A 12,976-nucleotide genomic window follows, 5' to 3' on the forward strand; every position below is an offset into this window, starting at 1 on the left:
AGAGAGAGAGAGAGGGAGACAAAGAATCAGAAGCAGGCTCCTGGTTCTGAGCTGTCAGCACAGAGCCAGATATGGGGCTCGAACTCACGAGCTGTGAGACCACGACCTGAGCCTTAGTCGGATGCTTAACTGACTGAGCCACCCATGCGCGCCCCCCCCATTCATTTTATCACTTTAAACCATCTCATAAATGCGAACACCCCAAAGAGAATTAATGAGACGTTTCTAGAGGAGCTAAGTAGAATGATAGCCAGTGGCAAACGGTACCTGATCCATTCCCTTCTATTGGTTGGATACTCCCCTCTTCAGTGATATGGCCCAACTCCTCTCTAAGTGATCATGCTAACTAAGAGTGGGGTCCAAACAGTTTAGTTGACTAGCCCATGGCATTACCCAGTTGTCAATAAACATTTTCTGTACAAATCACTGGTCTGATCTGTGAAATGAAACTTCTATGTATTCTTTTTATGCTACTTGAGATTACTTAACTGCTCATTCCTCTCAACCTTAAGAAACCGAAGGTGATCATATATTTCCTATGCTTTGGTCATTTTTAAAAAAGACTACACTGAACACGAACACCAATTTAATGTTAATTTTTTGAAAGTCGCCGATAGCACCTGCTCATGTCTCTTGGACGTGGTGGTTAAAGAAGGTGAAAGTGGATGATTCACAGAGTCTGAAAGATCTAGATGCCATTGAAAAGGTACACAAAGCCAGTAAAACCTCCTAAACCAGAATCACTCAGCATGCTTGAATTGTACTGGAAATCCCATTCGAAAAGAACGAAATAATTCTATTTGGGTAGTACAAATGCATATCCAGCCAGTCATTGTAAGAACTGAGGAAGCTTACAGTAAACATAAAAATCAAGTATTTCAAGAATCTCTCATGAATCTTATACAATTCCCTCCATGCAACTCTCTGAAGATCAGCTTTTTTTTTTTTTTAATTTTAAGAAATGGGTTAAAAAATCTCTCCAAAATCTCCACTCGGAGAAGAAACACTTACCCAGAGTGCTTCATGTTTTGAGGCTTATCCATTCGGACAGCAAGTTTGATTTTGAGGTCTTGATCAGGGCAGTTTTTGGAGACTGTCATTTTGTGCCACTCTGACTGTTTGGGGCTGTTTGGGGTGGGATGGAGAATAACCTGCAGGCAAAAAGGACATCCATCTTAGCCAGAAAGTGGAGACACGGCTACAGGCGTGTTGTTTTCTTTTCCTTCTTTCTTTCTTTTTTTTTAAATGCTTTATTTATTTCTAGGAGACAGAGAGAGACAGCGTGAGCAGGGGAGGGTCAGAGAGAGAGGGAGACACAGACTGTGAAACAGGCTCCAGGCTCTGAGCTGGCAGTCAGCACAGAGCCNAAAACCTCATGTTACATTACATTGAAAACCAGAACCAAGGTTGCAGATGGAGTTGAGTTTGCCAATCAGTTAACCTTAAATAGGGATATCCTGGATATAATCCAGTGAGTTTATATAATCACAAAGTTCTTTTTTTTAAATATTTTTATTTATTTCTAGGAGAGAGAGAGAGAGAGACAGCGTGAGCAGGGGAGGGTCAGAGAGAGAGGGAGACACAGACTGTGAAACAGGCTCCAGGCTCTGAGCTGGCAGTCAGCACAGAGCCCGACGCGGGGCTCGAACCCACAAACCGCGAGATCATGACCTAAGCGAAAGTCGGACGCTCAACCGACTAAGCCACCCAGGCGCCCCACAGGTGTGTTGTTTTCAATGAGAAACTTGGCTGCGGAGAAGCTCAGTGTCTGGCCCAGCACTCAGGGAGGCATTTAAATAAAACAGAGCCTTGGCTGTGGGACTGAAGTCCAAGGCTCCTCTACCAACCATGGCTGCCTCGTGCCAAGCAGACCGGCCAGAGGACAGAAATGGTGTTCTGTTGCTCTCCTCCCTCTCTCCCTGGCTAACTCAGTAAAAGTAATGATCATGATTTCTGTCATTCTGCTTCTGCATCTGTCTGAAATGCAGAGGCCCCAAAGCAACCCAGAACAGTCATGCTCACACGTGGTTCTCTCCATAGAAGACGATGGATGTACAAAAGGAAGACATTAGACATTACACATTACACATTAGAGCATCTCTCGTCCATTCGTTTTTCCTCTCCTCAGGATGCCTTCCTCTTTTTTCAGGAGGAGGAATCTCTCAAAGGCCACAGGGGAAAACAAAAGGGACTTTATGGGACGGATGAGAAATGAGAGGCCTAGGGAAGGGAGGGGTCTTGCTGACAGTCACACATTTGCACACGACGTCACCGTCACGGGAGAGTGGCATCTCCTCATATAACAAACACTCAAATCTGTCCGGGTTTGAAAGGAAGCCCACACAGCAGGAAGGAGTGTCTCGCACTGTGTGCTTCAGAGATGGTGCTCCAATGTGAGTCTTCTGCCTTGGTTCTGTCTCAGAGGCTGGATGCGAGGCAAGGAGTGGACGGCTCCGTGCATCCCCTTCTTCGTTTTGTGGCCGGAGTTCTCAGGAGCCACGTGGGATCTGAGGAACACGCACTGGGGCAGGAGTGGAATAGCTGAAAAATGTCCCTGACTGATGGAACGGGGACTAAACACAGGCGCCACAAAAGCTGGGCTTGTTAGGATGTGCTCTGGTGGCGGCAGCGTGCCCTGGTTTGTGGCAATGTTGCTTTGGCTCTGTCTTCAAAGCGTCTCCTTCCTCTTGGTGCAGGGGGAGGCCGCCTCTCTCCTGGGCTTCTTTCACTTCTTCAGGGGGATGGGAGGGGCTCGGAGCCTCAGAGGTGACACTAGACCTTCCAGAGGCTGCCAGCCTCATGCCCTCTGGGCAGAGCGAGACCGTGTGATGGAGCACGATCGACCCACTCTGATAGGCCTCGTTTGTGCTGAATGTTCACCCCTTCTCATTCCAGGCCTGACCCGTCCCCCCATTAGATACCCTCTCTCTGATGAAAGAAAATGTGTTCATTTTTGCTAAACACGTAATTTTGAGTTTTCTCAATGTCTTCTGTACGACATGATTGAAGTACCAGGCCTGATTTGTCAGACCAGAGGCTGCTCAAGTTTTTCTGATCATGCCCTATGCCAGTAAAATATGTGGAGCAAATAGCCCAATATCTGTAAATGTAGGGCTATCAATATAAAAATATATCACCACCAATAAATACATAAAATATCATTATAGATTTATATAAATTATGTAACTATATGTCATATTTATATTTTATATGTTTACATTATATACATTTACTTTGTATTAGTATATTAGCTTATTACCTACATCATAAAATATACACAAAGACAGAAGTCTTAAAATGAGTTGCAGATAAAAACTATACATATATATACATATATATATTTGGGTTTGTTTGTTTGTTTGTTTTTTAAGGTTATTTGAGAAAGAGATAGCATGAGTGGGGGTGGAGCAAAGAGAGAGGGGGAGAGACAGAATCCCAAACAGGCTCTGTGTGGTCAATGCACAGAGCCCAATATGGGTGGGGCTTGAACTCACAAAAACGGTGAGATCATTATCTGAGCTGAAAATAAGATTCCGATACTCCACTGATTGAGAATGAGCCACCCAGGTGCCCCCAAAACTATATTTTCAAATGTCTTGCTAATTGTGGTGACTTTGCACTATTATTAGCTATACTTTAAGGTATCATATATATTTAGGGCAAGGCTCATTGTTAATGATACTAGATGTAAATCTGCAGTCCAAGCAGTCTTTTGTTTTTTAAGTTTATTTATTTATATGGGGCAGGGGGAGAGTGAGAGAGAGAAAGATAGAGAGCGAGCATGAGCAGGGGAGGGGCAGAGAGAGAGGAAGACAGAAAATCCCAAGCAGACTCCATGCTGTCAGCACAGAGCCTGACATGGGGCTTGAACTCACCACTGTGAGATCATGACCTGAGCTGAAACCAAGAGTCGGACGCTTAACCCACTGACTCAGCCAGGAGCCCTCAAGCAGCTCAAGTAGACTTGTAAATAATTTCAGAACATCTTGCCTGACACCTGATCTTACCTGATTACACTGGCAATGACTTTATCTCATGATGTGGATGGCAGAGGTCCTCTTAGTAAGGCAGCCTGAGCTCCACCATTTTTGTGTTGTTTGCCAGGCTTGCAGTGGTAGTGTTATATTAAGATTATACCACTTTGTAGTCATCTTTTTAGACCATTTGTTCATTTTGTGAGGGTTACTTTAGTTAAAATTGTATCATAAAATGTATAAATTCATGTAACTGGTGCCAGCAAAGTATAATATGTTGTAGGCTGCTGAAGGCAGGTTAAGTCAAGCTGCCACTGGCCGGGGGGTGCGGGGGGGTAGGGGGGTGTCACTTGTCCCTCCCCTCAAGAGAACACCTGTCCCTATACGTCACTTCAAATCCTGTTCGGTTTCCTGAGACCCCAGCATTTGGGAGTTGGAGGGAGGTGCCGCTGATCCCTGGGAAGCTGACCTTTGCTCCTGAGCTAGTCGGGCCTGAGAGGTGAAGGGGTAACGCGCTAGGAAGCAAGGAGGGGGAGGGTCTGGTAAGAGAAACTCAGCCAGGGCCAGGACAGCAGCAGGCGGTCCCTGAGCCTCCTTCCGCCCATGCCCGTTTGGCAAAATCAAAGCAGGAGCAGCGCTCTGGGCACCCGGAGCTCGTTAACGGGACTTCCACCATATGGATTCTGGGCGTGTTTCCCACTGGCAATATGGCGTCCATTCGCCGACACAGATGACCACAGCTCATTACTGGCCTCTCCACAAAGACTTCTTCCATGTGGTGGCTCCTCCCCAGGGAGACTTCCTCTCCAGGGTGGATGGAGAGAGGAGGTCGCTGCTGTTCTCCTCCATCTTCATCCCCACCCCGCCATGTGCCTGACGGGTCGACGTCTCCTTTGTATGTGTCAGCCCTGCTGAATTATTCGGGTCCTCCTGGGTGCATGTGAGCCCTGAGCAGTCCAGACACCTCATCTGGACATTCCAGGCTGTGAATCAAGCACTTCGTCATCCCAGCCGAGACCCATGTGTGCTGTGCTGTGATGTGGTGGTGCTGATGTGGGAACACAACCCACTCTCTGCTAAGCTGCAGGCCAGCCAGCACACCACCACCCCCGCAACCCCAGCCAGCTTGTCTTAGTTACCTGGCGTCCAGACAGGGCCTTCTGGGGGGCTGTTTTCCCCTGAGCCTTTACCTGGCTGGTCCTCTCCAGGCTTTAGCCTATACATCCTCCCTACCTCTGCATCTACTTGACCGGACCCCAGGAAGGCATCCCTGACCCTCAGACTGGATTATGTCCCCTTGCTACCCTTGCTATGTGCTTCCCAGGTGTTCTATCCCTAGCAAAGCCCTTACCACATTGCACTATAATTGCTAGTTTTTATATCTATATCCCTTAAGTTTTCTTGAAGTTAAAGATTTTTGCCCGTCATTAGTCCTGTTTGCTCTCTGCATGCCACAAATGATGGGACACCACGGGCTCTCGATCATATCCAATGAACAGAAGTTTGATAATATTACAGTGTTGGCAAGGGTGCAGAGAAACCGTTGCTTTTGCCTTTTGTGGAAGTATCAATTGGTGTGTACTCTTTAAGGGACAATTTGGTAGTATCTGTCAAAATTCAGATTTCATTTGGCAAAATGTTTTTTTTTTAAACTATCCCACACATATACACACATATGTGCAAAGAAATAAATTCAAGATTATTCACGGAAGCATTGCTTATACAGCCAAAGACTGGAAACAATCTAAATATATTATGATACATCTATACTTGGAATATTACACAGCTATGAAACAGGAAACAAGTCAGTATGGGCTGACATGGACTAATCTCTAAATAGGCTGATACTTCAAGCAAAGTACAAAATAGTATGTATATAGTAATTTCCGGCTGTGCTTGCTTGTTCCCCTTCCTTCCTTCCTTCCTTCCTTCCTTTCTTTCCTTTCCTTTCCTTTCCTTTCCTTTCCTTTCCTTTCCTTTCCTTTCCTTTCCTTTCCTTTCTTTCCTTCCTTCCTTCCTTCCTTCCATCCTTCGAAGGATATATATACATATGCTTGTATATGCTATGTTTATACATGCATAGAATATTAGGGGAAGAATACACAATAAATTGAAAACAAGGATTTTCTCTGGAGAAGATACTAGGGCAAGGTGGAAAGAAGCATTCATTTCCCCTATTATCCATTATGTTTTTTTTTTTTAAACAATGCATGAATTATTTTTTTCAATGAAAAAGGTCAATTAAAGTGAAACATAATGTGGAACAAGCTAAATATTGTTGAATGAATGAATGAATGTAGAACTGGGATGTCAAATGTGGCTGTGTCCTGCTAAGCAATTAGAGCAGAGAAACACTCCCTCAGGGGTACAAGGAATTGCTTCACTTAAAAAAAGAAAGCAGTCATCACCAGATGCGGCCTGTGGAGGTGCTACCAGAAGAGGGCGCTCCAGCGGGCACATGGACCAGGCAGGCTAGTTCTGCAACTGGGGGAAAGTGCCTCTGGTAGGAAGAGTAAATTCATATCTAAGGGCACATCTAAGGGGCTGGAAAAGAGATGCGTTCTTAAGAAATGATTAACTATAGGGTTGTGGCAGCTCGTGTCGTTCACCACAGCAGCGGAGCTGAGGGTTTTATGTCTGCATAGGGATAATGTGAAACAGTGGAAATGGTCCTGGAGATGAGTCACCATCGCTCTTGGCAAGTTCCTTACCTCCTCTGGGCCCCAGCACACTCATCCCTACCAGATGAGTAATAACTCATTAGGGTTATTGTAAAGCATCAGTGAGGGGCTGCAGAGTCCTCGGGGCGGTGTCCTGGCCACCCAATGGCAAATGTACAGGGCACGGGCACCAACTAACTGGGTGGCTCTGGGGAAGCTTCTTGCCTTCTGTGGGAATCTGTTTTATCCTCCATAAAATAAAAGGCTTTGACTAGCCCAGTGGGTTTTAACTTTCCTGAGTGGAAACAGCTCAGAGATTGGTGGATGCTTGGGACTAGTGAGTCCAGAAAAATGTACATATGCCCCCTCCCTACCTGAACATTTGTGAACAATTTCAAGAGGTTCCTGGATTCCCATGGAACCTTCTGTGGACTCAAGTTGAGCGTTCCTGGACTCGGCTCTTCTAACACTAATATTCTGGTCTAAATCCTAGTAATATGATTCCAGGTCAGCTGTACAGATGAAAGCCAGATTAAGGAAGTGGGTAAAAAAGGAAGAAAAAAGAAAGCATGGTTAATGCGTTTTTGCTGGCATTGTTAGAAGTGTGCGCCTGTATGCTGGTCTCGAGGTGTTCTCTCATTTTTCCATTGATGACGTATCAAAGGGTTAGGGTTGAGTGTTTTGGCTGAGGTCATACAATTTTCAGAAGGGATTATGTAATCAACCAGTATGACATGAAAAGTATTGGAAGTCTCTGTGCTAGGCTCTGGGTATATAGGGTAGTAAACAAAAATAGTTGAGGCTTCTATGCCCATGGGGTTTTTTCATCATCCAACGGGGGGGATGGAAGCCAACATTTCTGTAAACTCTTCTCTCTTTCTCTCCTTGGCATTCAGTTTAGCGGAGAGGAGGCTGAGGCAGTGAATGAAGGAAGATGGGCGGTCAGGAAAAGGCTCTCCGAGGGAGAGGAGACATTTATGTAAGGAAGGAGGCAGCCTTTTGAAGAGCTGTGGGCGGTGGGAAGAGTGCACCACTCAGGGAGAAAGCCCTCGGATGCAGGAGAGAATGGCTTATGTGGCGGACTGAAATTTGGCAGTGATGCTGGGGCACAGTGGAGAAGGGTAAAGGTACCAACAAATGAGGCCGAGGAGCTGGGCCAGATCACATGCATCTTTGTAGGCTGTGCTACAGAGTTCAGATTTTTATTATAAGCAGTATGGGGTGATGGAAGCATTTTAAGCTAGCAAATCTAACTTATGTCCTGAAAACACTGGCCCTTTGGGACGGAGTCCACAGCTGAGAAGTAAGAAGAAAGGTCTCTATTATCTCAGTGGTACTCAAAGGGATTGGTATCACCCTTTGGGATATTTCAGAAATCTGGGAGACATTTTTGGTTGACAAAATAATGGTGCTGGGCTCTGCTGGTATTGAATGGGTGGGGCCCAGGTATACTACATGCCAGGTAATGAATGAGATACTCCTCCCCAGTGAGGAATCATCCTGAATATCCCCTGACTTCTAAATATTCCCACCTGGATACGAATGGAGGTGGAAAGGTCTGCTTATAATTAAAAAAAAATTTTTTTTAACATGTATTCATTCTTGAGAGACAGGGAGAGACAAAGCGTGAGTGCGGGAGGAGAGAAGGAGACACAGAATCTGAAGTAGGGTCCAGGCTCTGAGCTGTCAGCACAGAACCCGATGCGGGGCTCGCACTCATGGACCGTGAGATCGTGACCTGAGCTGAAGTCGGACGCTTAACCAACTGAGCCACCTAGGGGCCCCAAGTCCTGTTTATAATTAACTGAGTCCAGATCTTAAAACTTTTCTTTACATATTGTTACAAAGAAAACCAGAGGCCCAACGTGATGTCACTGAGACTTCATTCCCAAACCAGTGCTCAGTACATAACCTAGCTGCAGTCCAACCTCCCCCAGAAATGTAGTCCTGACTTGTCTGTCAGGAGTTTTCCAATCAGCACCAATGAGGCTCACCTCTCCATCCTCCGCCAAAGAAAGATGGTGTAATCTACACGATAAGACTCCTCACTTTCACCCTGAAGGAAGCCTCCTTGCCTAAAACAATCCTTTTCCTTTGCTAATAATTTTCTTGCCCCATTCATATATCTGTTTGGAGCCCCCTCTACTTGAAGACAGGCTTGAACGCTGCCTTATCCGCATATCATTTGCAATTAGGACTTTAAATGTTACTTAGTTGAGTTCCTGGAATTTGGTAAAAGGCGAAAGATTTATACGATCTGAAGAGAAACCAGAGTATGAGTTCCTGGAATTTGGAACAATACGCACTCCAAGTATGTTTGGCACTCTTCTGGGGAAGCTGAGGAAACTTCCTTTCCTGGTTGACAGTTTCAAGAAATCAGTTTACTGATATTTAAGCCTTTCAGCCTCTCCCCTCTGCAGCAGATTTTGTGGCTGTTGCCTGCATAGTGATTCTCCATATGGGAACAAGGGAAGCATTCCTTCTCTAGGTCTTCTAGTGCAGTTGTGCTTGAATTGCTACGTTTCTGAAATTATCTTCTTCTTCTTCTTACTATATTTTTGAGATTTTTAAATAATCTCTACACCCTATGTGGGATTCGAACTTACAACCCCGAGATCAAGAGTCACATGTTCTTCTAGCTGAGCCAACTAGTCACCCCAAAATCATTTTATTATCAATTCCCTTTTATTTATCCTTTATTCTATGTCACTGAATTGGTTTTTAAATTGTCAGGTGGTTAGGTTGTTATCCTGTCTGAGAATTTCACTTCAAGATAGAAGGGGCATTACAAATCTCTGTTCTAAGGGGTGTCTGAGTCTGAGGGTGTTGAGAACCCAGCTGCTCTATCTTCTACAGCATGCACTACTGGTAGCCCAGATGTAAAGAGGGGAAACTGAGGCTCAGAGACATTGAGGGACTTGGCCAGGATCACACAACCAATGGAGAGTAGAGTCCGGGAGTCATACCTGAAGCCAAACCTTTCAGTACCTGGCAATGCTATCTCATGGGGCCCGGGGACAACTTGTGATGGGGAGCGCTTACCCGTCCGAGCTCCTTGTCCTCCAAGGCCAGGACTCCTGTGCTCTCTGTGAACAGCTTCACCTTCACAGCGGGCAGTGCATGAGTGGTCGAGAAGTCGCCTTGGGTGCCCCAGCTGCAGACAGAATCAGAGACGTCAGTGCGGAGACCTCTGCCTTGACAATGCTAAACTCAGCTGCCTTCATCCAGAGTAGGGGGAACTCAGGGTTAACCCGAGGCAGCATTGGCTGTCACATGCCCCCCCCCCCTCGCCTCCCCTCCAAAGCTGCCAGAGTGACAAAAAGTGTTAATTAACTTGTTAGGCAAATGCAAGACAGATGCTCAGAAAGTTGCCACGGGTCTTCACAGAGCTCTACAAGGAATCACTTGGAATTAGCATGAAATCGAGTTGGCGAGAACTTTTCCCCATGCATTTGCGATACTTACAAAGTATTTCAGGGTAACCACTAATACTTCCTTGAATCCTTTGAATCCCTAGTTCCTGGAAGTTTTAGAATTTGAAACTGGGCTTCATTTGGTCAAAGCCAACACCTGACTTTAAAATGCTATGTCAGTAGGAGTCAGGAGGTGGGGCTGGGGGTGGGGGGCCCATTTCCTCTGGCTTTCAAAGATGAGTTGAATGGAGGGATAGATGAATCTCGAAGAGGAGTGGGGGACAGAAGGAGGAGAAGTGGGAAATGCCCTTCTCCACTGGTCTGTGGGAATCTGAGTCTTAGACCTCCTCGGAGGAGAGCCTGGCTTACCTAGCATTTGGGTAGGGTGCCAGGCTGGGCTGGCTGCTGATGGGCCCTCAGATGTGGTCTGCTCATCTATTCCTCATTGTTCTCACAGAGCCACACCATCCATTCTGCACCTGAAATCAGTGCGATCTTCCAGAAGTGTCAACTGGATTGCACTGCACCCCTGCCCTAAAGCCTTCCAAGGGCCCCATTCCATTGCGCTCAAAGTCCAATCCAGACCCTGGGGTGCAGCCTCCCACTCATCTGCTCCAGTGTCGGGGCCTCCTGATGGAGCCACCTCAGGGCTGTGGCATATATGTTTCCCTCTGTTGGCAATCCTTCCCCCACCTGGCTACCTCTTCAGAGCTTAGCTTCAATAGCACTTGCCCAGACAACACATCCCTCAGTCTCCCAGTCTAAATGTGGTCCAGAGTTAAACTCTCTGGAAGATACTGTTTAATTTTCTGTCCTAGAAATCACTGGACTTGTAATGATTTATTTTTGTGTGATTGTTCAACAGCTGAATCCTCTGGGTACTTTTTTGCTTATAGGCATACCTACTACTTAGCAGAGTGCGTAACACATAGAAGACACTTAAGAAATATTTGTTGAATAAATAAGTGATACCAACTATATTCTTTTACGGAACTAGGAAACAGGAAGAGATATAATTTTGTATAGAGATGTTTTTCATTTTGCCTTATTATCATGGTCCAATGTCCATAATGTAAAATATTCATTAAAGTATTACTATTACTTTTAAGTTTATTCATTTATTTTGAGAGAGAGAGAGAAAGGGAGAGTGTACACCTGTGAGTAGGGGAAGGGCAGAGAGAGGAGAGAGAGAATCCCAAAGAGGCTCAGAGCTGCCAGCATAGAGCATGACACAGGGCTCGATCTCATGAACCATGAGATCATGACCTGAGCCAAAATCAACAGTTGGAGGCTTGAAACAACTGAGCCACTCAGGCACACCTAAAATATTTTTTTTAAATGACTCTGTTATCATTATTATATATATCATATATCATAATTTATTTATCCAATGTTCTATTATTGGCACTGGGCTGGACATTACTTTTTTATTTCATCTTTGATTACTTCCTTGGGATAGAGAGCTAGATGGGTATAAGAGAGGCTGCTCTTACAGTGCTCCCAAAACTGTGCTCATCAATGAACGCCTGCAAGTCTTGGGATACCGATTCCCAAAATGCTCTCCCCAAAAGTGGCTACCATCCTCCCACCATCTGGGAATGAGTGTAAATCACAGTGCTTCTTGCCTTCATGGGGCCCCTATTCACATTTTCTCCTGGCTTACTTTGTCATTCCTGTGTTCATGGGTACTCCTTTCCCTAAGAGCAGGCTTCAGTTTTTTACTTGGTGTCTACAGGTTGTCTGTATTCCTTCTTTTGTGAATGATGGAAATGACTTCTAGTCTCCATGTTGCACTCAAACAAATACTGTTACGTTAACTCAAGGACATGAAGAATCTAGAGAAAGCTGACAAGACAGTGCCAGAAAAATGGAGGTAAAGGGGAACCCAGATGGGGACCCAAGGGCACAAAAGTCACTGAGGAAGCACACTAGTCATGACAGAGAAAGGGAGAAGACGTTTGAAAGGACAGGAGATAGAACAAAACGAAAGAGGTTCTGAACACAACAGTGCGATGTTAGATGTATAGACAGAATTTCCGAATTGTGGTCCTCAGCTGCTGCAAGCAAGCTTGTAAGATAGGGAATGTCTGTACTGGCAAAGGCAACACGACAGGGCATAGGGTATTGAGTCAGACACCCTTAGTTCAAATCCTGGTTAGTCACGTATGAACTGTAGGACTTGGGGTAAGTAATGAATGTCCCTGTGCCTCAGTGTGCTCATCTATAAAATAGCCTCATTTCACAGAGTGGTTAAATACTAAAGACAAATAAAAATAAGATAAAGATAAATAAAAGTAGGGGCACCTGGGTGACTCATTTGGTTACGGGTCCGACTCTTGGTTTCGGCTCAGGTCATGATCTCATGGTTCACGGGCTTGAGGCCCGCATTGGGCTCTGCACTGACAGCAAGGGGTCTGTTTGAGATTCTTTCTCTCCCTTTCTCTCTGACCCTCCCCTGCTCACACGTGCACTCGTGTGCTCTCTCTCAAAAGAAAAAAAAAGGACTTTAAAAAAAGATTAAAAAATGAGTAAAAAAAAAAAAGTAACTCACAGGCTTGAAACAGCATGAAAACCCAACAAATTTTGACTACCTCCTCTGCCCAATTAGGATAGGTAAGATATATTCTAGTAACATGATGATCACTTTTATTTTGTGTTATCCATTCAACACATACTTATTAAGAATGTACTAAGCGTCCAACCCTGTGCTGGGCAAGCAAGGCAGACATTGCCCTTCCTCCCATACAAAGTAAGCAGTAAAATAGTTACCATCATCCCTGTTTCATAGATGACAAAACTGAGAGAAAACCTAAGATCTTGCCCATTTTATTCCACTGAACTGTGACCAAGCTGGCTGGGACTCAAATCTTTTATTCCCCACATTATAGCTTTCACTTCTATTACTGTCATAATTATCAATAATAAGCAT

At 45.1% G+C, this 12,976-nt stretch overlaps 1 protein-coding gene across 1 annotated transcript in view; it reads right to left on the reverse strand.

Moving 5' to 3' along the window:
- Window positions 1-12,976, reverse strand: part of LOC120248776 (calcium-dependent secretion activator 1) — a 268,332-nt gene that overhangs the window by 184,589 nt on the left and 70,767 nt on the right. Inside the window, exons 5-6 of the mRNA XM_039257246.1 lie at window positions 9,677-9,788; window positions 1,012-1,151 (exon numbers count right to left, since the gene is read on the reverse strand). Of these exons, the coding sequence (XP_039113177.1) occupies window positions 1,012-1,151; window positions 9,677-9,788 (252 nt within the window). The remainder of the gene's footprint in view (window positions 1-1,011; window positions 1,152-9,676; window positions 9,789-12,976) is intronic.

Source organism: Hyaena hyaena, unplaced genomic scaffold (assembly GCF_003009895.1).
Source record: "Hyaena hyaena isolate Hyena2069 unplaced genomic scaffold, ASM300989v1 scaffold_608, whole genome shotgun sequence".
Taxonomy (NCBI): Eukaryota; Metazoa; Chordata; class Mammalia; order Carnivora; family Hyaenidae; genus Hyaena; species Hyaena hyaena.